Source organism: Parasteatoda tepidariorum, chromosome 10 (genome assembly GCF_982258835.1).
Source record: "Parasteatoda tepidariorum strain Cologne lab strain chromosome 10, Ptep-v5.0, whole genome shotgun sequence".
In the NCBI taxonomy this organism is placed as follows: Eukaryota; Metazoa; Arthropoda; class Arachnida; order Araneae; family Theridiidae; genus Parasteatoda; species Parasteatoda tepidariorum.
The window spans coordinates 87,587,947-87,613,958 of NC_141764.1; the positions used below are offsets into that span (position 1 = coordinate 87,587,947).

Consider the following 26,012-nt stretch of genomic DNA (forward strand, 5'->3'; position numbering starts at 1 on the left):
TTCACTGAAGCTACACTAATAAAGCTGTTGAAAATTTAAGTAAACTTTAAGTCTAATATCTCTACCTTATTTTTTAAAAGTTTGATGTTAATCATTCTATTTACGAACAGTCAATCCAAATTTCTGTCAGAAATTTTTATTATATTTGATTTAACAAAATCTAAAAACAAGAACACATGTTTTATTTATTTTTTTAATTTCTATAGGTGAACAATAAATTTTCTTAAACCATATCTTGTGAAATATTTGAACAATTTATATAATTTTTATATTGTTATGCATAAATGTTATTATTCATGGTCGGGTAAAAAATTAAATTTTCACCCGATATGCGGATCCGGCAAAATTTTACGTCCTGCTGGTATTTTTGAAAAAAGGGTAAAAAATAGAAGTATATCAAATTCCAAACTTATGCTAATCCAAATCCCAAAAAAATTCTCGAATCTTATTATAAAGAAATATAAATTATATATCAAATATTAAAGAGTTTTTGAATAATATATTTAAGCATTTATGGTAGTATGGCAAGGAATTTTTTATTACCTGATTGAAAATTTCATTCACTGAGAAATAAACAAATAAGAAGTAACAGTTTACTCGCTTCAAGTGCATGAAAAAGGGCGCCCATTTTCAGGACTTGTCAGACGTGAATGCAGAGAAACAGAACCTGTTTTTTGTTTCTTTACATCCACGTTTGGCAAGTCTTCAAAAGGATGCTTAGGGCCGGGATAGCCTGGTTGGTAGGGAGCTGGGCCCATGTCCAAGAGTTCATGGGTTCGATACCAGGCCTGCCGAAGACTCCCATTGTAGCAGATGGTGACTGATGCACGTTAGATCTGTCAAGTTGCAAAGTCCTCCATGTTCCCATAATAAATCATTAACTCTGGGGGTACTCACCCAGGAGTTTCCTTGTCTGCTGGATTGGTTCAAAATTACAAGACTACGGAGTTGAACATTAGTAGTCGTAAATCCAAATTTAGGACGGTTGTTCAACGAGAGATATAAAATAATGCTTATTTTTCATGACCTGACATATTATAAAATAACGAGTCATTTTAGGGGGAAAAGCACAGAAGCCGGTCAAAAAGCCATCTTTTTATGAATTGATCAGCGATTGTGCAATCAGGGTTATGACGGGATTCGAACTCGTTATCACCACGATACAGATCTTTTGGCGGGTTATACCGCTCGGCCATGTTGGCCTCACATTTATAAAGACTTGTTTTTTTCGCATTTTGGCATTATCCGTGTACTTGTATGTTGTTCATGAACTGAAATGAAGAACTGTTTATTCAGCGTCAATCTGCGAATGCGAAGAAGTTTGTTTATTATTATTCGTATTTTTATTAGGAACGAAGCATAAGGTATAAAATATTGATAGTTTTCTACTTTAAATCTCAGCTTCATTATGGCTGATCCATTGAGTTTTCTTCGGAAGTACAATGTAAATAAAAAGCCAATTAATGAAAGAAATAACCAAATTATTTTTGGGGAATATTCATGGCCTAAAACAGTGAAAACTAACTATCTTGTATGGGGGTAAGTTATCTTTCTTTATAAATTAATTTCATATGGTTTTATATTAAATTCATTTAATTAAAGTACTGTAGAACACGATTATAGTGTTTAACTTTCGATTTCTCTTCTACTGTAAACAGCAACCTTGACACTTCAGTTGTAAAAATTAAAGAATTTAAGTTATAACTATGTAGTTTTTGCTCTTAAATCCGCCTTAAAATTTAATTCTTAAGACTTGGATTGTTAGATTGTTTTTTAATTTTTTATATACTTAGTTGATAAATGTTTATTATTATTTTTAACAAGTAATACGATTTCCTCTAATTGAAGACAATTTAATTACCTATATGTTTGAAGATCCGTTTGATTAGACTCTAAACTTAGTTTCAATTGTGTATAAATTTTTCCCTAATTGATTATTTTGACAATATGGTATAATTACTTAATCTGAGCCATTGGGTGTTTTGAGGTGCTTAAAATATGTTTCATTTAGCATAAGAAATATAAGGATGCAATTAGTGTAACTAATTTATTTAATTTTTGCTTTAATTAGAGTCGAACCTCAATCCATCGTTCCATCATCTTTTGTTTTTCTGTAGGTTTTTTCTTGCTTTAATGGCCTGTCACAGTTACTATCCTTATAATTTTACTCAAACCCGTTTAGATCGTTTTTGAAATTGGCAGATTTCTGCCTCCAGAAACTCTATCGACATTTTCCGAAATATTGAAGTGAATTTGTTTTGTGAAGAAAAACAGTAACTCCTGATGGTTATGAGGATAAAGAAAATGAGGATTTCTTTTGGTACAAGGAAAACACCTCAAACAGCACATTTGACATTCATTTATTAGCTCTAAAAATATTGACAGTTAAGGGTTGTTGGTTTAGAAAACGGTTGCAGAAGATGAAGATAGGCACGGAGGATACCGGTGGAGGCAATGGACTTGGCCTACATCAGGTCTCGACTTGTTTGAAAGTACAAGAAACTTTATGTATTCATCGGAACTTACAGGAAATGAACAGCAAATGTTGAAAATTTATTGTTTACGGTTAATAGAAAAGATTGTTTTTAAACCAGAATATCCAAATATATTAATTAAGTAAATATGTTCTATTTGTCCTACTTTTGCATCCTCAAAATTTTTGCATTAAGTTCGTAATTTATTCAATATTATTCAATGTGATTTTTTTAGTTTAATAATTAAAATATTTGTTTTCAAATTCATTACTTCTTTATTATTTTTCACGAATCTTTAAGTCATAGTTTGATATTTTCAATTGTCCCGAATTCGTCGTTTTCCTGCATCTATCGTTAGTAATGTATGGTTCTTTTAGAAACGATTGATCGAGGTTCTACTGTATTTATAATAAAAATTATGAGCAAAAATATAACTATATGTTTGTTAACTGTAGAAAAAAGTTTTTTATTTTTAATAAAAACTAAAAAGCTTACGCACGTTTTCTTTTTCAATATATTTAGATTTCTAACATTTCTCTATAGAAAAATTCTCAGAATTAGCATTGATATCAATTTTATCTCATGTTAAAAGTGTTTTCACAGAATTTATTGATTTAAATTTATTATTGCAAAATATGTAGTTTCCAGATTGATTTTGATTAGTGGTCACAAACGGATCATACGAGGGCTACTGTGATTAAATTGTTTTTATTTCTCTTAATTTTTTATTGTTTTTATTTCTTTATTTTTTTGTTACATTAAAATTAAATTTTTTTGTTATGGAATTTCTGCATTGTAATTTGTGCCAAAATTATCACCAAGCTTAGGCGACATCCAGGCAATGACCCACAAGAATCTAAAAAAATTATTATAGAATCGAAACTCAAAGGGTATGACTCGTAGCCACTTCAGGCAAACATCTACATATTTTATTTTTTGCACTCTAGTGCCAAATGAAGACATGACTGATCATGATTATGGATTGTAGTTGGCATGACAGATCATAATGGGGAAATATCCCCAATATTTCGAGTCAAGTTATCTTTTTTGATATCAAAGTATAAATAAATTTGAACAGCAACTGTAATTTAGGTTAGGCAGTTATAAATGAGGTAGTAATTTTTCTATATTTTTATCAATATTTAGAAATTTTAAATGAGTAATTCTTATAGTAAAACTGGAAACACCCCAAAATAGGTTCTTTATTTAATTACTTTTATTCATAAATATTTTCAGGTTTTTGCTGTTTATTTTTCCATTGTACCAATTATAGTTATATTTGTATTTTTAGCTCTGGGAAAGAAGGGACTCCAAAGGAATATTACACACTAGAGTGCCTGCTTTTTCTATTAAAGAATGTGACATTGTCTCACCCTGTCTATGTCAGACAAGCTGCTGTAAGTATATAATTTGTACATTAAATAAATGTACTAATTATTTAAATTGATATATTACTTAAAACAACATTATTATGAATATATATATATATATAATCATTTACTATAATTTAGGCTGAAAACATTCCTGTAGTACGTCGTCCGGATCGTAAAGTAAGTTTTAAATTATTTTACTGATTGTCTTTTTATGCATTGTACAATCTGGATTATTATTTTTAAGTATTTTATAAGGTTTTCATTAACTTAATTTAAATTGTTGTGATTTCCTTGAGTATTTAATAATTTTGATTAGTGTGAAGAAATAAGTTATTACAGTCAGCTAATGGGTAATTTTTCTTCAGGAATTATTGGCATACTTAAATGGAGATACTAGTACTGTTGCTAGCATTGATAAAAGTGCACCCATTGAAATCCCCACAACAGGTAAAGTAATAGCTAAAAATTTGTTTGAAAAATTGAGTAACATAATCTTTATTCTCTTATTCACCTTCAAATTATTATAAATTTTAGTGCGTTTATTTACTTTATTTTCTAGGTTTCACATGTTTAAAGACTTTACAAGACATTTAAAGATTTCACATATTTAAAGACTTAAATTTGTTTTAGAAATTTGTTGCACTAATTTTATTGTTCTGTACGTAGGTTAGATTGTAATTTTAAAATTTTTTAAATTAAAAAAACTGAAATTGTCTGGTACAAAAAGTTTTAAAAATTAAATATTGAAATTTCCAATTTACTTGTTGTGCTTTTTTTGGTGTTTTAGAATTGATTTTATTTATAATTTTATAATTTATCGATAATTAAATTTTAATATAATATTTTGTTAGTTCTTACTTTCTCTATTTTCCTGATTTATTTCATCATCTCAGCATTTAAATCTGTTTGTTGAACTTATTTGCTAATGTAATTTTTTGCTTTTTTTTGTTTAATTTTATTAACTACTAATCTTCAATCATTATGGGGTTGAGGACCTTATTAGTTTTAAGTTCTAATAAATAGCCATAAATAATTTTGATGCATACCATATCATGAATTATGTAATTGTAAAATTCGATTCTTTTCCTTCTTAAGTTTGTCTACCACATTAAAATTTTGGTTCACTAAATGAATACCTAAGTGGTCCTGTTGGACCACTAAGTTTTCATTGCTGGTGTGAACCCTAAATATTAATATAATTTGTAATTTGCATATTTACTTCATTTTTTATGTTTCACCCATGTGTATATTTTCAAATTTAATATATATATTTTTCTAATGTTTTAAAATAGTTTTTCTCTGCAAAATTTCTAACAATATTAATATTTATAGACAGTTTAGGCGATGATTTTCTAGAGTCTCTAATAAATCCTTGAAAGCTGTATTAAGTTTAATAGATAACTATTTGACACTGTTTAGGACACTCTGGCTTAATCACATTTACATAATATGTTAAAATGCTAATATGTGATTTTTTAAATTTTTTTAATTAAGCTTATTTTATTGCTAAATTATTTATGTTGCTTTCCTGAGAACTTGATTTGAAAGTACGATTTTGGCAGTATGCAATAAAATTATTACACAAAGCATCCTTAAAAACATAAAACTTGAGCATCTAACTAGCATAAGTATAAAAGTTACTTTATTCAAGTATATGAAAATATCAACATTCAATATTATTAACAATACAGATAAAATGTGGTTTCATTATAGCTTTGTATCATTTATCGAAAATATATTTTCAGGATTTTTTATTTTATTAAATTTGGCCCAAATGTTACTGAAATATTTGTATAGCTCTGAAAATGCTTTATTTAAAGAATAAAATTGTATCAAAGTTAAAAAACAAGTGAACTTATATTGCATAGTTGAATGTTATTTTTATATATATTTTTTTCTAGTTAAACATGTTTATGAGGAACAGAATCAGCAAGAAGTTGTCAAAAAGCCTAGACTTGAGGTAATGTTAACGAAATTTCACAGAAATGTGTTTTTTCATTTTTAAGTTGATGTTACTCATAATTATTTTCAATTATCAGTTCTTTGACGATTTGTTATTAAAAGAAAATGGTTTGATCATTAAGCAGAGCTACTGAAATTTATTGCTTTTTAATCCTTTATTCAGTTGTATAGATTATCATGATTTATTTTTTGAACATTCACAAATGTCATTTATAGTAGCTAAACCTAGTTAATCCAGAATATTTTTTACAAAGTTTAAAAAATTAAGGGACTTCTAATAATGGTGTGGGTGAAGGTTTCAAATGGCCTAATTTGCTTATTATTTTCCAAATGTGGTTCATATGTTATAACATGGATTTCAAATAACCTCTAATAACAATGGTAATAGGAAGTAAATTATGTGCAGAAATATATCTCATAAAATACTCAACAATCACTTCAGGTTTTAGATAAAGTAGTTGAAATCCATATTTCTTGTGTATAAAGTAAAATGTGTTTTTATAATTAAGATGTTTTAAGCCTATGTATTCTTGAATAGAAGTTTCACTCTTGAGATTAGAGTATTTAATATAATAACAAACTGATTAGTTTTTTGTGTATGAAACTATATATATATATATATATATATATATATATATATATATATATATATATATATATATATATATATATATATATATATATATATATATATTTATATATATATATATATATATATATATATATATATATATATATATTTATATATATATATATATATATATATATATATATATATATATATATTGTTTTGGAAGGCCTTTCTATTTTTCATTTCACATTAGATTTTTTTTAAAATTAATATTAATTTGTTATACTTTGGAAACCTGATTTTTATGTTGACCCTCAGACTGGCATTTAACAACGCAGGAAAACGTAAATATTGTGCTAAAAGAATATAATCATTTTTTTAAAAATTGACACGAGTTAAAATTTGTTTTTAGATGCAATTTGAGCAATATCCCTCTTAATATTTACTATTGTGTAAATTTACTTTTCAGTTTGTACTAGAGAAACGTTTTGTCTCAGAGTTTTTATGCTTTGAAACTTTTAATTAGTTGTGGGTATATCCTTCAATATTTTTTACTCATCTTCATTTTCATCACTATCATTGGGAGTAGGCATTAAAACAGATATTGAATTAATTGAACAGTAATGGGATGTGTGTTGCAGTCGATATACATGTCATCGACTTCGGAAGATCTTCATTCATGCAATATTATTCCAAAGGGTCAATGTTCCCAGTGAATACAGAGGAGCCTGCTTTATTAAACCCATTTCTAAACCCATTCAGGGTTCCCAGAACTTTTCTTTTTGCTTTAGAAGCATCTTTCACGCTACTGTAATCAAGAAAAAGAAATGATTATCTAGCCAGTTGTTTTGTGTAGCAATTTTTAATTGATTAGAGGATTCCAAGGTTGCAGTTTGCTGAAAAAAATTCCACTCACAACTTTTACTAATCTCCCATACTTCCTTTAACCACCTTTCCCGTGCTTTGCCCACCACTCTTCTGATTTTGACTCAGGAGGAAATCCCCTACCTCAGACAGAAGGACAATCAGGTAGAATGCAAGTGTCTGAACAGTTTCAAACGGCTATTAAACAAGTCGCTCTCTCTCTCTCTCTTTTTTTTCTTAAAAGGGGAAAGAAAGAACTCGGAAAAAACTTACATCAGATTTGTTGAGGAAAAATGAAATTGATCTGTTAGAAAAACGAGTAATGCAGGATTTTTTTAAAAAAGGGTAGTGTAAATTCTGGGATATTTTAATTATCGATGTAGGCAATTTTCACAGATCAGCAAAACATGTCGTAAGAAACGGGATAACGTTCGAAGTGGACAACATATAAGTTTATATCATTCCACTGTATATTGTTTTATGAAAATTATTTAGAACTTCTTCCTACAAAAAAGAAAAGATTCTCGATTTTTTTAATTAAAAATACATATTTGTTGTTAAGAATTTAAATTTCCTTACTTTTTCCAGCTATAAATTTTACATCAATTTTATTTGCCTGATAAGTTTATTTTAAAACCCCTTTATTAAAGGCGGTTTACATCAATGATTGCTGTATTAAGATTCATAAAATAAAAATGTCTTGTTTTTTAGTGTGAATATTGGAAATCACGCAAAAAGCTCATTACATTTTAAATATCATTCAATATATGTGTGTTAGAGTGTGTATATGCATTTCTATGACGTTTCTAGAAGGTAATGTTTATCAATTTGTGTAGGAAGGTGAAGTACAAAGAGCTAAAGATCAGCTGGCTGCAAGGCTTGCTTCACCCAAAGAAGCATCTGTAACTACCGAACACATACGGTGGGTTATTACAAATGAAATATTTTACCTGTACTTTCAATGGTTATTTTTTCATATGTACTATTTCTTATTTTAATAGTGTCACTCTACTTATTCCATATTTAAGTGCTACTAGCCTTTGTTTTTATTATTCTACAGCTTTATTCCAAGTTTCTTGCGATATTTTATTCATGTAACAACATTTTTATTTGATTATTTCTTTCACAAGATTTATCTTGTGAATAAAAGAAGCAAAATTTGATATATAGTTAATTTAAAATTAATATTTGGTTTAGTTTGAACCAAAATTGTTTTTGAAATCATTTTATTATTTAATATATGATTTTAAAATGATTGTATTGATGAGATGAAGTATTTAAAGTAATTAAAATTTAGTATCACACAATTGTTAAGTAAGTAGAAAACTTATGTATATGTATAATGGATTGCTTTTCTTTTCCTTAGTAGGTAACCAATCCTGTTTAGGAAAAAATAAATTCCCAGAAGTAAAGAAAGTTTTTTGGTTTTATCCAGTACAAAGTTTCAAATTAACGATATGAATATTTAAACCAAGTTCAGAACGAAATTTTTTATGCTATCTTGTTCCGGTTGCTTAGGTTATATGTGCTTAGGTCATATTAATAAGTTTTCGGGCAAGTCAGTGGTTTCAATTATTTAATATTTAAAATTATTGTGAAATTTAAAAGCTCTCCAGTAATTTTTTAAGCAACATTGCTAGCATTTATGTTTAGTTTTCTGTTAAATTTGAATTGATTGACCCTTTAAAATTTAAAATACTCTGTTATTATTTGCTAAAAATTTACTTTGTTTATTGTTTTAATTTTGTAAAAGTTATTTCTGCAAAGTTACTGGATAATATGCCTGTTAATCTGGTTTTATTTTTAAATTGTTAGATGCTATAGAAAATTGTTGTGGTTATAAAAACTAAGCATTGAAAGTTAATTTGAAATTAGAAAATGTTTCTCTGTTAGTTGCAAACAATTGGTTAATTTTAATGAAAGTTTATTTTATAGTTGACTTCTCTTGAATTGATCTTATTATTTAAATATTTTATTTTTATAATGTCAGATGTAATTTTTGTTGGATTGGTTGCTGTTATAAAGGCTAGATGTCTTTCGTATGGATACTAAGAGTTAGAATTATGGTTTATAATTTATTTGGAATTATGAAACATTCCTCTTGATTGCAAAGTAATACATCTATTTTTTTTTCATATGTTTCTTCCATAATTGGCAGGTCAAGAGCTGATATTAAATTTTTTTTAAAATTCTTTCTATAGGTCTTTATCAGATGCTATGTCTGTGGAAATGATTGCTGCTATTAAAGCTAAGCGTCTTGCTAAAAAGCGTTCTACTATTAATATTGATGATGAAGTGCCTGCCAATTATACTGACATTCAAAGAATTTTGGATTATGATGTAGATGTAACTAGAGATATTATTAGTCGAGAAAGACAATGGAGAACAAGAACTACTATTCTTCAAAGCACTGGGAAAGTGAGTAATAATATTTTAATACCAAATTAATTTTTGCTGAATAAGTCTAGTGAATTGTTTAAACTGTTTTTCTTTTTCTATATTATTGTGATGAATTGTTGAAAACTTAAATTTTTCTTACTTCATTTTATGAGTAAAATTGAAAAGATTTTCTTAGTTTTTATTACTTTTTTATGTTTTTAATTTTTATTATTTTTCATTTAAAGAAATATTATTTCTTTTTTGCTGTAATGTGATTTTATAACATTTTGAGTCATTATCATATGGAAATTGCCCTTGAACCAATTTTAAACCTGGGCAATTTTAACCTGGGCTAATTTCTTTGTTTATTAAGTTTGAAACAAACTTGAAAATAAATTTATTAATTACCTGATGTTCAATTATAAATTCCAAAATTATATTTCATTAATTGTTACAAATATTTATGACCAATTTAATAGTGAATGATTTAACATTAAAAATGACATTCAATACTCACCTAAAATAATATTAAGTATGTTTCTATAGAGTATCTCAATTCCCATCTGATATGCATTTCCTCTATTAAGATCCTAAATAAAGGTATCTTTTATAAGGCAAATCCAAACACTATAAAAGAGCTTTAGCACTTTATAGCACTTTATACTTAACTGAAGTCTAATGTTAGTACATAAACTTTTTAATTCTATGTTGTTACTTACATGAATAAATACTCACAATTGTTTAAAACTTATGTTTGCAAGAAAGGACAGATAAAAATAATTTATTAAAATTTGAAATTTTCATTTTGTAGGGGTTAAAATATTTCTTTGAGATTACTAGCATAGCTGCCAAAAAATGGATTTTTCAGTAAACTTCTAAATATTGCTAATAATTTTTTGTATATATTACAAAAGTCCCAAAAATTAGGAAAATTTCAGAAAAAAGCAACCCTTTTTTGTTAAAATCAGTATCACTGCTAAATAAGAGAGTGACTCTCAATTTATATAATGAAATAGAGCCTGCAGTAATTTATTTAAAACTTTTCCATTTTAGATGTTCTAAGATTTTATGAATTTTAAATTTTTTTTAAAAAATCCGGAAGGTTTTATATTTAAATCAATTAAAAGATTTATGTTTAGAACTATCTTTTAACAGGCATCTGATGAAGTTTTTAAATTACTTTTATTGTTACATATGAATAGGATGCTGAATAGATCTGTTAATTTTCTTTTTTTTTTTTTTTCTTTTTTTTTTTTTTTTTGTATAATCAAGATGCAAAAAGTAAGTTTTAATAGCACCAAAGCACCTGGAATTTTTTTTTGAAGAAAATATATAAGAAAAATGTAGGATTGACTTGAGGTAGAGCAATTTTTTATCAATATAAATAAACCTGTTTTTATTATTTGATATAGTCATTCACATTTAAAAAAAAAAAAGCTATTTTGCTTCTAAAATAATTTTTATAATTTTTCTTTTGTTTTATTGTGTTTAAATAGAAAGAATTCATATTTTCATTGAATGTTCTGAAAGAAACAGTTTTATCAATTTAATTTAATTGTTGTTTGTAAACAGTGTTTCTGAGAAAAAAGTTATATTAAGATATATGGATAAGATATATATTTATTTACCATTACGCTTTTAAAGAACAAAGCAACAATGAACTTTTTACTCTATTTCATATTAATAATCATCAAGTTTACTGGCTCTTATAACTTTAACTTAATTAATGTTATCAAATTGAATCTTTTAGAAGGTTTATTTTATGAAGTTGATTAACATGAGTTTTTTTAAAGCTTTCAGATGAGTTCAACTTTTTAATTAATCTGTTATGTACCTAAAAGATGGTTTAAGCAACTTCTTAAATCAATTTCAGTTTTTTTTTATTGATTGAATTACAGACTATTGTATTTTGTGAATAATTTCTCAAGTTGCACTTTCTTTATTTTTAGAATTTCCAAAAAAGCCTTTTCCCTGTTCTTCAGAGCATTAAAGCTCGAGAAGAAGGTGGTCATAAATTAAAGGTTGAAACTGTCCAAACACCAAGGGTATGGTTATTATGATTGTTTAAAATTAAATAGTTAATTTATCGATTACTATGTATTAATCTCTAGCTGTTTTTTTTCTTTCTTCAGGCTACTCCTGTTCGACCAACCACGCAGCCAGTTGTGTATAACAGATACGATCAGGAAAGATTTAGAAGCAAAGAAGGTAAGACTTTTCACTTTAATCTTTATTTTTAAAGGATAAAATGCTAGTTTTTTTAAAGATGTATTTGTACTACATATAAATATTAATGTACTTTGTGTAATTTCATTACACACCCGAGTAAGAAAAAAAAAAAAAAACTTAGACACATCCCTTTGGCAGACAGAATCTTTTGGTGTGCAGAACTATTCTTTTAATCTAAGCATCATGTTTGTTCATGTGGAAGATTTAACATTTGAGTAACATTGTGAAATTTTGGCTTGTGCCTTTACTTTTTCACTCTTTCTGCGGCATTGTCAAAGGCTAAAGCTCCCTATAAGTCATTAATTTAATTTTAAAATTCTATATAAGTATCTAATTATAGGTTGAATGACTTATGTATGACTCGCAAGTGTATATTGTAATATGTACTCAATGCATTCATATGTATAACTCATATGTATGCATTCTTTGAATCATAGCATGTATGTAGGAATCTTATGCTATGATTCAACGAATGCATTTAGTAATGAAGCAGTGAAGTGTTATGAATAATGAAACTAGTGAGCAATATGCATATTCTTGGATAAAGTTTATGTGTAGAATCATTGATCAAAAAGTTGTTTTGATCTTTTTTGTTTGAAAAAATATACTTCATATTCTAATATTTTCTCTAGCTTTTCTGACTGTGAATTATTTTGACTTATATTGAAACTATATTTACTGAAAGAGCATATTTATATTTCTTTTAAGCAATATTTTATTTTTATTTAAAAGATACCAAAAACATTGTAATTGCTGAGAAACAAAGCTAAGAACTTCCTAGTTGAGTACATTGCTGCCAAACTTCACTATGTGTTTTGCTCTTAGATAAAGTTTAAGTGTAAAATCATTGTCATGACTTTTTTGTCATGCCTTCTATTTTGTGCCTTATGTAATTCTTACTGAAATTATTTATTCTTAAGATTATTTTTAATTCAAAAAATCATAATATGTTAAACAAATAAGGTTAAAATAATGTGATTTAGAAAAAAACCCCCAAATTTAATGCTATTAAGTTTATCATTTATATTGATGGCGTTTTTATGATAATCTAATTTATAATTTATTTTTAAGAAACTGAGGGTTTCAAGATTGATACTATGGGGACTTATCATGGTATGACACTTAAATCTGTAACGGAGGGAAGTCAACCTAAACGCCCTGTTACTCCAGTGCAACCAGTAGAAAAGCCTCTTCCAGTCACAAGCTCTTCTCGTCAACCAACCAAAAGAGGTAGGTAGCTCTTTTCATGTCCATTTGATATATCCCTGTAAAACATATAATCTAATTCAGCATTTATATAACATTCTGTAGAAGAGCCAAAAATAAAGTAAATTTTAAAATATGAGATGAATGCATGAACCTTGTCTAGAATGATTTTGGATTTTACTAAATCTTCAGACTATTATTGTTTGTTTCAATATTTTTGTTTCACCTGGAGGAAAAATGCTTTTTCTCCCCATCCCATTTTAAAATATCACCATGAAAGAAAGTAATGTGACATTATTTTAAAAACTAAGCAATCTTTTTCAAAATTATACTTTCATGCTGCTTTTCATTGCATTATGCCTAAAGTTAAAAAAGATCAGACATTGTCTGGGGTCTGTTTAAAAGAAATTTGGGTCCGTTAATGAACCTTTCGCAAAATATCTTTTCATAAAAACGGACCCTTCGCAAAATATTTTAACTTAAAAACAGATCCTTCACAAAATAATTCATCTTTATAATCGGACCCTTCACAAATTTGTTTATCTTCATTATTGTTTTGTTAATCGAATTAACCCTTCCCAGGAAGGGACTAAGTTTTGTCTTCGGCAGACGCTTCTTCCTTTATTCGTCTGAAATGAATATTCTGCTGCAGCAGTATTGGCTAAATACCAAATATTTGTTTGTTACATTGCTAATTTAGTAGCAGAAATTGCTGTTTATTTTTTAAAATTTAATTTTTTTAAACTATAATTTTACAGTGTTGAGCATAGTCTTGTATGTCTTTACAATTTAAAAACTCCTTGAAAAAGTTTTTTGCAATAACAGGACCCTATTTGCTCAAATTGACAAAGGCATGATCCTGGTTGAAAGAATTTGACTTACCGTTTATTTTATATTCACAAATTATGAGTACTTTTTTCACAATTTTACAAAACGGACCTTTCGCAAAATGTCTGGACAGACCCCTGATTCTATAGAGTAATCATGCACAAAATAGCTTGCTGAATGATCATGCATAATATAGCTCAATGTATGATGAATGAAAATATTTTGTATTTTAGTTTCCAAAACTCCTATTATTATAATTCCTGCTGCCACTACTTCCCTCATCACGATGTACAATGCTAAAGATCTGTTGCAAGATTTAAAGTAAGCTGTTTTATTGTTATAATACTTAAATAATTGTTTTTTAATAATATATTCTACTTTCAGCAACTCATTCTTATACAATGTTGCCTTAGATTATTAAACCGTGACAGGAGTTGCATACACACGCTTATTGATGAGGCCAGTGGGTTTTTTTGCTGTTAAGTCTAAATCAATGAAATCACTGAAATATGAATGCATTCTATAATGTACTGTAAAGTAGATAAACAGTATATATTTTTTATTTAAATACTATATTTACTTAGGTCTTATTTTGTATCCTTCTCGCTCCCGTGAAAATGACGGGGTGAGGTTTCGCCCTCTTCCGGGTGGGAGTGTTCAGTAGTAACACAGTTATGACCGTTTTCTTAAAAATTAACCGATCCTTAAGGGTTTAAATATACTTTTACAAAATTTCTGCTATTTTGAGTCCAGTTAAACCTTTTCAATGGTAAAACAGATAAAATTGGCACCTACAAGATCTGACTATCATTTGAGAACTAGTCAAGAAATTCAAATATGCAACACTCTAGCAAAAATATCTTACTATAAATTGTCCACTTACTATAAATAAAAACCCTATGCTTGTTTTAAAGCATACGATTTGGTAACATTCCTCTTATGTTTATATGATCAAAATCCACGTGAGTCATCTGTCTCTCATTTCTAGAAGAAGATCAAATCTGCATGTGTCTCAAAGCCTATGGACATACAATGTCATCTTGTGCCAAATATTATTGTTTTTAAAATGTCCCAGAGCACTGTCATTAATGTGTGATGGCCAGAAGAGAACAAGAAATCGATGTGACAAGCATATGTGTTAACAGGTGGCTAAGAGCGTTTCATGCCAGCATGTATACATGACATTCAGCGCTAAAGGTTAAGGGTATTCAAGTTGTTTTAATAAGGATAATAACAAAGCATAATGTGAGTGCTTTTAATTCAAGGCAATGCTTTTATTTAAAACTATATATATTTCCTTGCTGTAACTTTTCATGTATTAAAAATTAGATTAGAAAAAAATATGATAATCACTAAATAATGGTTGTATTGATATTTTGAGACATTGTCATAATCAGGAATTGAAAATTTTACTCTTCAGTTATGAATAGCTGTTAGGTATTAAGAACAGTAATGAAATAGCGTATTATTCACTAAAAGTGCTTTTTCTATGAGGACTAAGTCTTCAAAGAAAACCTTTAATAGCTTGACAAAACCTATCATTTACAATTCATAAAATGCATTTGTGTAATGTGTTTAGATAACTCTCAAATAAAATTATGAAGAATTTTCTTGTGCAGGACAGAACACAGGCTAATTCAAAATTTTCAACTTAATCCTAATTTTTGTAAAAAGTTCTAGTAAAATTTTATTCCTGTAAAAAGATTTTAGCGAAATTTTATTTTGTGAACAATTTTTCTTATTTAACATAGCACTTACTATTTACAATTAAGACAATTACATATTTAAAATTAACTCAAATTTACATTGCTTTACAATACTTATAATTTCATTATTTTTTTTTGCAATTAAGCAAATAAATTTTTTGACAGTATACGATCATAAATGCTGTGTAGGTGGGGAACGGTTTAAAAAATTTCTAAATGTTTTTCTTGCGATTTGCAAAATTTTTAAATCTTAGTTATTTGGATTTTGAATCTGTGACAGCTTTTCAGGGCCATTAAACGAAAATTTAAAGATTTTGGAGAAAGATTGCTCCTAAATTTAGATCATACCAAATTCATCCAGAGCATTTTTTTTACAGAAATTGTTGATGTGGGCATCATTACATTTAGGGTTAATAACTTATTGATTTGGAAATTTATCACAGATCGCGCTTTTCCTTTCCATGATATGTAATATTTGCAATTTTTAAATCACAAAATACGAAATGTGATGCATGATTTTTAAATCTCGCAAATGCGAATCGAGATGCTTGATTTTTGCAAATGCGAATCGAGATGCTTGATTTTTAAGTCAGGTGAATATGATTCGCAATGTGTGATTTTTGATTTTGAAAACCTGTAAATATTGTCAATAGGAAATGCAGTGCATGATTTTTAGAGAGCGTAAATACACATTGCGATGTGTAGTTGATAAATTGCGAGAAGAACCATAACATGAATTTTAAATCTCGTGATTAGGACTCGCAACGAATGATTTTTAAATCTTGTAAATACGAATCGAGATGTGAAATTTTTAAATCACGTGAATACGAATAAGAACAGGTTGAGGTGCATGTCATTAGACTTGCACATGTTCATTGTACGATTCTGAAATATGCACACATATTGAATAATTTTTCTGCAAAAGGGCCATGTGCTTAATAAATATTTGCAAATGCTTTTATTCTTTTTGAGAATGTGTCAATTTTGTTAGGATTATTACAATTTTTGTGAAAGTACCAATAAATGGTAATAAATTTTTTCTTTATTAGGCTCTGTATTATAACTATTTAAAATGTTATATTATTTATTAGATATTTTAAAATTTAAATGAATTCAAAATGTCTTAGCTATATTTTTTTTAAAAGAAGAATTTATAATAAATTAAGTTTTTAAATTATTTTAGATACGTTGATACAAATGAGAAAAAGATGCAGGGCTGTAAGAGAGAAAATGAAGTTCTAATTCAAAGAAGGAAAGAAGGTGGCTTATCTGTCCCTTATCGAGTAATTGACAACCCATCTAAATTGGTAGATGATGAATGGTATGCTTGCATAAATATTCTATTAGAAGTTCTGCTAAATTGTTTTTAACTTGGGTTGCACTGTTGAGACTTACTATGAGCAACTTAACTTAAAAATGCAAGCAAAATGTCCTTAGTTTTTTATTTGAAAAAACATTTTTTTTCGCCACATGTTGCTCAATTAACACTGTTCAATCTTTGGGGGTAAAAAAAACTTCCAACCGAGGGCGCCAGCAGCGGTGTGCACTTCCCCCCCCCCCTCCTGTTTTTTTTTTTAAACAATTAAAGTGATACAGAAAAAAATTTTTGTTAGAAATTTTTTTTTTATCAAAAATATTTTTATTCAAAAACAAATAAGTAAGTAATTATTGATACATAACAATTAAAAAATTGTTTAATCAAACAAGAATTGTAATCATTTTGTTAGCTGTCCAAATCTATTTATAACTTTTTCAATGAATTCTGAGTCATCTTTGATTCTTTTCTTATGCACAAACTACTCAATCTCTCGTGAGACATTGTAGACCGATTCCATGTTTTGATGAATCGCACATTGTACTAAAAGTGCGTTAAATTGTGCACGCAGTAGCTGGAAGAGTTAGGTCGATTTCGATTGCCTCCGCTGGAGCTGGATAAAACGGTATGGCCTCAATAACTAAATCGATGTATTCGAGGGATTCATAAGAATTTTCTCTATTGAAACAGACGAAAAAAATTAACAGATAAAAGTATATGTAATAACAAAACAAAATGTAATAACAGAATATTTTTTATTTTTTTTGCGGGGGGAGGAGGGGTTAGTTTGTTAGAGGGTTGCACTCCCGGTTATATTATTCTGACGGTGCAATTGCCTCCAACACATGCTATATTCACTTCATGTTGCCTAATCTGATTTTCATGTTTTCTATCCCAACTGAACAACTTGAATAGTAAAAAAAATTTTTGTAGGAAAAAATAAAAATTGTCCTTTAATCTTTATTTGAAAATAAAACATTGCATAGAGAAGCAGTTTAGAAAATGGTGTAATATACATTATTTGCTGAATTAATAGTATTTCCTATAAAAATATATTTAATTTAGTTTTAAATGAAATAACATTTGACATTGATTCAAGATGGCCTTACGAAAGGAGTATGTCCAGTCTGATATTCTAGTTCAAAAGAGTCAGAAAATTCTGGACGCTAAATATTTTTGCTACCTGTAAACTTGACTGAAGGTACTTCTCTGGAAGGGAGACACTCATTTCATTTTTAAATGAAGACTCTGCACCATTACATTGATTATGCAATCAACCAATGTGTTTAGTACAAAAGAATCTGCAATTCTTGTCGAATTATGAAAATCTATTATCTGTTAATATGTTTTTATTTATGTTACTACTTAATGGATGAAAAGAAAATACTTTTCTCTTAATATTTTCGTATGCAAGTTTCCTTAAAAATATAATGGGAAGATAATTTGAATGTTACTCATGGCAAGAAATTAGGAAAACTCTCTTGGTCGTCCAAAGGAGCTGTAACTAAAAGATATTGCTAGTCTGATATTCATTGATCCATTTTTATGTCTGTAGTAGATTTTTTTAATAAAAAAGTTAAGTGGATTTTAATGAAAAATTACAATCCAACAAATACAAATGTGTTATGTTATAATCACGTTAAAATGTATTGTTTTGTGACAAAAACATTTTACCGTAATTAAAAACAGCATACTATATCTTTACAGTGATTGCTGGTTTGGGCAGGGTGTGTAGAGTTTTTAAAAAGTGCTTAATTTTCCCTTTTTCAAAATTAGATTTTTTCTTTACAATGTTGATTTTTGTTTCGAATTATGCAAAAAGACACAGTTCACATTGTTCTATTGAACGTTTTCATACTTAATTCAACCCCAATCTATTTCGGCGTATAGTCAGTCCGCAGCGAACGAAAACGCCATTAGTTTTACATGATTCAAAATTTCATGATTTTTGACAAATGTCAAAAACAATGCCAAAAGTTTTTATAACGGTTAAAACAAGATAAAACCGTCAATAGTCAAAAGCTTTCCAACCCTGCCTAATTATATTTTTCTAAAGTGCTTAAAAATATATTTTGAGTGCTTATTTTTTCTTGAATAATATGGCTACGCACCCTGTTTAGAGGACAACTGATAATTATCTATTTTATGAGTAAAATTTTAGTGGTTTCAGACCCATATTATTCCTCTTTACTCTAGGGTGTCTATGATAGCTTTCCATTTCGCTTCATTTGTGTGTTAATAGATCTCCCTTAATTTCAAGCCCTGTTATTTAATGTTGATATTCAAATTATAAATATAATTTATGCTATTTAAATTATAAATAAAATGAAAATATTCTTCTAGGGACCGAGTTGTTGCTGTGTTTGTGCAAGGCCCAGCATGGCAATTCAAAGGATGGCCATGGAATGGCAACCCAGTGGAAATATTTACGAAAAGTATAATTTTCTTAATTATATAGATATATATTTCATATATTATATATATCCATGTGTATGTATATATATATATATATAGGTGTCTTAAAATCTTAATACAGTTTGTGTGTATTATATATATATATGTATACTGAAAAAAACTACGTTATCTTTTGATAATTATTTCTCACTTTTCAGAAAGATTCTGTTATTTAATTTTAACCTACTTGCTCCGGTAACTGCTGGGTATTAATAAATGATTAACAGACAAGTGATTAAAAATTTAAAAAAAGAACAAAAAAAGGATATTGGCCGGGTAAAACAATATAGGTGTACATTTTTAGCATTGTGTTGCAATTTGCAACCCAGAAGGAATATCAATTTTTTTTAAAATCCAAGAGACGAATACATTCTACAAAAAAAGACATACCTCTTCTCCATGGAAGTTATCTATACCTAGGAAGAAATAAAACCACCAGTCCAAATGAAGGAGTCCAGTTTTTTCTTTTGCACTAATATTTTTGTTTATTGAAGATTAAGACTCTTTATCACAACATCTTAATATTATCATAAGAGGCACAGCATCAAGAATATGGGTACTATTGGGTAGCTGGAGCAGGAGACCGAACCATCACAATCAGCATGCTCGTGCATCATGGTGAAGAGCAGTAAATCAACAAAAAAAAAAAAAAAAAAAAAACTACTGGAAAGGGTTCAAGCAGAACATCTTCAAAAAGGAACAGCTGCAGATATTTTTGGAATTTTCTTTAAAATTAAACCAGCACTAAAACAAAGCTAAAAAATGGCTGTGAAGGAGTCCATCAATGGCGGTGTTAGACGCCATGTAAAATCCGAAACCCTTGCCTCAAATGAGGAGGGAAGTGAAAAAAAAGCTCCACGAAGGAGTAAGTACGCAAAAAATCAACTGAATTCGAAATGCCCCGAGCGTCTCTTGAGCTCCGATATTTATCCTCTTGCTTAAAGTTAAATACTTATTTTTAGAAAGTTGAGATGTTTTCTCAATTATTTTAGCAGTGTTACGGTTAAGAAACACATCTCCGATATTGTAAGGCACGCTGACATCAAAGATACCGGCAAACAGGTGTCTTTCTAAGAAAAAGGGTAGGGCCAACGGACAAACTTGAAACGGAGAGTCAGGGGGAGAAAGTCCCCATTGCACTACAGATTAAGGGGCGAGAAGAATTAGATCAGTAAATAAGGATTCGTATCAGGAATTAACGAAATTATACCAAAATTAAATTAAACTTGTTACTTGATGTCACACTACTCAACATATTAAATTTTTGGTACTGAATCATAAGTAATGACCTAAAGCTAAAATAATGAAATTTTTTTCTCTTTATATGTTTTCTTGAAAATAACAAAGGCTGTTGTCTGGATAGAAATAATTTTGTTAACAAATATATATTTTTTATAGGAAAAAATAATTTTGTACATTATCACTTGGTTATCTTTCTCAGTAATAAGAGAGAATTCTTGTGTTAGTTTACAGTTTATTTTATTTCTTTTTCTTGCAAATGTTTTTTGTGGTTTCCATTTCATATCTCACTTTTCGTTATATTTTCGTATAAAGTTTTTTGTGTTTTCCATTTGATATCTACAGCTCTGTTAGATGCACAACATACTACTACATAACTTGATAAACATAACTACTAACATACTACTGCATAAATTGATCTCAATTTTTGTATAAAGAATTACCATTTTAATCTAAGTGTAGAGTATTGAAAGTCTTGCTGCCTTGCGAAATTTTGTTTGTAATGTATATTTTCTTGTTTTTGTTTTCTACTTACTTCTGTAAGCCTCATGCTATACTTTGTGGTGCATGAGGAGTTTTCAGTCATTTAAATAACAAATCTGAGTGAAGAAAATAGCACATCTCCGTTAGTTTAATTTTATCATAGTTGATATGTTTAATGTTGTAAATTGAGGACATGACCATTGTAAGTTTTCCAAATAAAGAAAAATATTTAATTGGATAATTGTTCAACATATTTTTTTCTTCTCTATCTCCAAGTTTAAATTTTTTTTGCTTTTTTTGATTCTTCATTCATTTAATGCTAATTAATTTTAAACTTATTTATAAAAATTTGAACAAAAATATGTTTTCTCAGAGAAAGTTTTAAAATTATTTTTCAATTTTTTTTGCCATTAGTTACAAATTGTTAACATAATTAATAAATATTAAAGTTTTTTTTTGCATATGACTGATATTTTATATACTTTATTAAATATTTTTATGAATGCTAATATATATATAGTCAAACAAACTGTTAAAAATTATATAACTGCAAGAAAATTATGAAAATAAATTTATAACTCAAGTTTAGTACAACAGCTTCTTTTCAGTTATACTAGCTTCTATAAATTTTGTTTATTCTTAGAATGTCCCAACTAAATTAACATTTTAAATTTATTAATATTAACTTTTAATTTTAAATGTAAAGAAGGGTAACTAAAATATGTTAAAAACTGTTATCTTTCAGTTAAAGCATTTCACTTGAAATGGATTGAGATGAAATTGGATGCCAACGTTGGAAAGTGGGCTGTTCATGTGATTGAACTTAACAGAAATAAACGACATTTGGATAGAGCAAATCTATTGAAATTCTGGGAAATTCTTGACAAGTAAGTACTACTTTGAAATATTGCTTTGTCATTTTACATAATTATAGTTATTGCATAATTATAGTTATTGCATAATTATAATTCACTACACTAGTTATATGATGATAGTAATTATATTTAATTCAATTCAGTGTCCAGTGTACTACTGTTAATTATCACACTAAAATTTTTTTCAGACTAAGTTAAATTGTATAATTTAATACAAAACCTTATAAAATCTTAAATTAATTGATGCATGAACTTGAAAGAAAAAAATATGCTTAAGGATATAAAATTTAAAAAATTCAACTTTAAAATATGAAATCTATATTTCTATGTCACATCTGCACAATCTAAGAACAGTATGACAATTTTAACATCATAGCCAATATTCAAAACTGAAAAAAAGAATTTTCCCTTGCAGCAGATTGTTTAGTAAAATTTTCCTATATATTAGATTCTTTGATTGCATTTTTTCAGAAATTATTTCCTCACAAGTCATTTGTATTTAGAAGTAAGTGATTAACAGAGTTATGCTGGTTAGTATTTAAATTTCGGAAAATAGTTTTTGACAGTCTGAAATTAAATAAAAGTAAACTCCGGTCACATTGGCTGCTAATGCTGCGAGGCATGGTAATTTCTTTTATGTGCATTCTAATTTTACATACAAAACTTTAAGATAGCGGTGCACAACGTTTTTGAGTGAAAGGCCACTTGCACAGCAGGTTGAATAACAGTGCCACACACATATTTAAATACATTGGTGGCAAATATGATAATTTTTATTATAAACATTAGTGTTCTAAACACTAATTTTTTTATCAGTAAAATTGAAAATATACTTATAGAAAAGTAAATTATTTTAATTATTAGAGTTTATTAAAAAAAACTTGTAATTTTTTTTAGAAATTTTTTCTTTTTATCAAACTGATATCTTAAATACATAAGTTGAAAGTACAAAGAAAACAAGAAAAAATAATAAATAAAATGCTTTTTAAAAATATATAAAAAATAAAAAGCTAGAAAAGTAAATAAGGAAAGGATATGTCATCAGCTTACAGGATTATATCTGAAGAAAAAAAAAAGAGTGTTTTCTAACATTGTATTAATATAGCCAAAGCAAGATCTATCAATACAATTGTGTAACTTTTTTTGTCTCTTTATTGAGTTATATATATTGGGGAAAAGAAAATTTGTTTTGTATTTTTTTTATTTATTATATCACGTAATACAGAAGTTCATTTTAAAATAAATATATATTTATTAATATTATAGATTTACAATAGAATCTGTGCAAATTAAGCATGTTGAAAAGTGATGTCTCAACTATATGATTCAAAATTTTAGAAATTTTTTTTTCATTTTGTTCAGAAGTTTCCGCAGATTGTGCACCCCTACTTTAAGAGTGATATAAAGCCCACAAAAAAATGAAATAATTACATTAGTTTAAAATATACAAATATTTTATGTATGTCTACTGAATTAGTAAAAACAACTGCAAATATTCTGTTTTTACATAAATATTCAATTATAATATGTTGAGATTTGTCCTATGTTATAAACTAAAATTCTTGTTTTAAATGTATCTGCGTCTGTTCGCACTGCTTACTTATTTTAATACTTTGTGATTGGTAAAAATGCTCTAGTATTAATAGTGATTTTTTCTTTTACAGCTACATGATAAAGCACAAGCCGAACCTTCGATTTTAAATTTGTAAATAGTTCTGCTGAATAGTCTACAAAATAGATTTTTAAAGAATTACCAGATACTTCTGCATACTTGCATATTGATGTATTATTATACTGTATATATTTGTTTTCTTGAATTCGAATAAATGTTTTATTGTTTAAAAAATTTGTAGTATTTTTAAATTTGAAATATTTGGCTTATTTACATCCAAAGGCATTGATCTTCCAGTCTACTAACATAAGAGCCTCTATTTATTAGTTTGAATGTTTAAGTCACCATGTGATCCTGCCTCAATAAGGTCTTAAGTAGTAGACTAGTACTTCACTTACTCCCGTATTCACCATTGACCCTAACCCTCAGTCAGAGTTCAAAACAGGTTTTATGAGAACAACTCTAGGTTAGAGTCCAAAATTTCATTTCACCGTGTACGTAACTGCGAGTTACTCTAACCCAGAGTTAAGTAACTTTAACCTGAAGGTATTCCCGGTTAGAGTAACCGGGCATGCGCAGTAAACGAGTGTTTGCTCATTTACTTCGTTTTCTTCGTCGGTATTTTTTATATTTCTGCTCTTTTTCGTTTGATAATTTTAATTGTTTTGAATTTCGATTCTTATTTTGTATTTTTGACCTATAGATTTCCCCGGTTTGAGCAAACGCTGATATGAAGAAGGAGATTTTTTTATTTATTTATGTTTTCAAAAATAACACTTTTGATGTTCGGTTGCTTATGTTCAATGAGGTCAATTTTTCACTTGATGCAACTATAATTAATTTATATCTTTGCCTTGCCTTCAAAAAAATAGCATACCATAATATTGATAAAATGAAAATATATTAATAAAATGAAAATTAAATAACACTTTATTTTGATGCTCAGTTGCTTTTTTTATGTTAAATAAGATCCTTTTTTTACTAGATGTAACTATAATTAATTTATATCAAATAAATGCTTATTAATAAAATGAAAATTAAATTTTCTTGAGTTAATATCTTCTACAGAAGATACTATTTATATTTCTCAAATTATTATTAGCAGTCGTTACAGCACTGAAATAATTTTTCACTCGAAAAAAAAAGTTGTGGATAATAAAGATTGCGGCTTTAATAATTCAAATGAATAGTTTAAGTAAGAATATTGTAAATAATTTAACTAACTTTTACTTATTTTTTTTAAAGAAAGAAAACAATCGATACTTGAAATAAATATAAAATTTAAAAAATAATATAATTCATTAAATGTTTTTAGATTTCGATAATATCTATCGAGATGATAGATCTTGCACAAAAATAAAAATAGTTTAGAGTTGAACTTCCAAAATAATGTGCAATATTTAGATATGAAGATAACGAAAAGAATTTAAAAAAAATTTTTAATCCATAAAATAAAGCTATTAATTAAATTTAAAAATATATACATTATTTTAAATATATATTAGAAATTATGCTGAAATAAATATTACTTAATCAATGCAAATTTTGATCCGAGGTAACATTTTAACTACGCAATAATTTGCATCAAATAACTTTGCAAATCAGGAAATTTAGAATTTTATAAGCATAAAATAATCTGCTGAATATTTCAAAAAAATAGGATCATTTGGAAGAGATTTATTGCTTAAAACTATATGAAATTAAAATGCCCGTCTTTAGTTATAATTTTTTATATATAGCCTGACTACTTTATGACATATGGGGTATAATATATGTATATATATATATTATATAGCTGATATATTTCCATGTACAATTATCTAAATAATAAAATTTTTAAAGGCATAAAATTTTTTTTAAATTTTAAAGTTTCGGAATATTTGTTCCGATTATGACATTTTTCTTTAAAAAAATTGTTATCTTATTCACCATATCACCGACGTCGATTCTCTCTTATCATCAGCAGATGGCAGCACAATAGTAGTCATTTATAACTTCTGAATAATATGAATGTGTTGATTTATGCTTATCTGTACTAAGAAGTTTATTATATACAATTTCATTTAAAATTAAGAAGAAAAAAATAATTCTTCTCAATGGTTTAAGTTATCGATAATATGTTATGAAGGGGAAGAAAAAAAAAAGATTAAAAATACGCGCATAAGGATGATAATGATGTTAGCATAATCCCCTTGATCATAGTGTAAAATAAAAGTTTTAAATAATTGTGTGAAATAAAAGTATTTTTAATTGAATTTCAGTTACATTTCTATGGTTGCTTGCGGCTTTATGATATCCATAATAATAAATTATCTAAATTCATAATAATAAAGCTCGGATCCTTTTGCTCATCAATACAAGTCAGTTAGGAAAACGAAACTAAACATATTTTTTATTTGACCAGTAAAGGAGAGATTCAAATTTAATTACTCGATGCAATCT

The 26,012-nt window shown here is 27.5% G+C and overlaps 1 protein-coding gene across 1 annotated transcript; it reads left to right on the forward strand.

Annotated features, from left to right (window-relative positions):
* Positions 1-1,124: 1,124 nt before the first annotated feature.
* On the forward strand, positions 1,125-23,804 carry hyx (cell division cycle 73 hyrax). Its single transcript, XM_016065568.4, has 15 exons — positions 1,125-1,539; positions 3,766-3,871; positions 3,986-4,024; positions 4,213-4,294; positions 5,749-5,807; positions 8,081-8,166; positions 9,446-9,662; positions 11,573-11,668; positions 11,756-11,831; positions 12,924-13,082; positions 14,120-14,207; positions 16,776-16,913; positions 19,251-19,342; positions 21,829-21,970; positions 23,623-23,804. The coding sequence occupies exons 1-15, from the start codon at positions 1,409-1,411 to the stop codon at positions 23,657-23,659; spliced, it is 1,548 nt and encodes a 515-aa protein (XP_015921054.1). The 5' UTR covers positions 1,125-1,408; the 3' UTR covers positions 23,660-23,804.
* The last annotated feature ends 2,208 nt before the right edge of the window (positions 23,805-26,012 follow it).

What these genes read in the sequence shown, in the direction of transcription:
- hyx (XM_016065568.4), top strand. Translation starts at nt 1,409, where the DNA reads ATGGCTGATCCATTGAGTTTTCTTCGGAAGTACAATGTAAATAAAAAG. An exon ending in AAGATTTAGAAGCAAAGAAG is followed by an intron (nt 11,832 to 12,923) that starts GTAAGACTTTTC and finishes TTTATTTTTAAG; the next exon opens with AAACTGAGGGTTTCAAGATT. An exon ending in AGTGGAAATATTTACGAAAA is followed by an intron (nt 19,343 to 21,828) that starts GTATAATTTTCT and finishes GTTATCTTTCAG; the next exon opens with TTAAAGCATTTCACTTGAAA.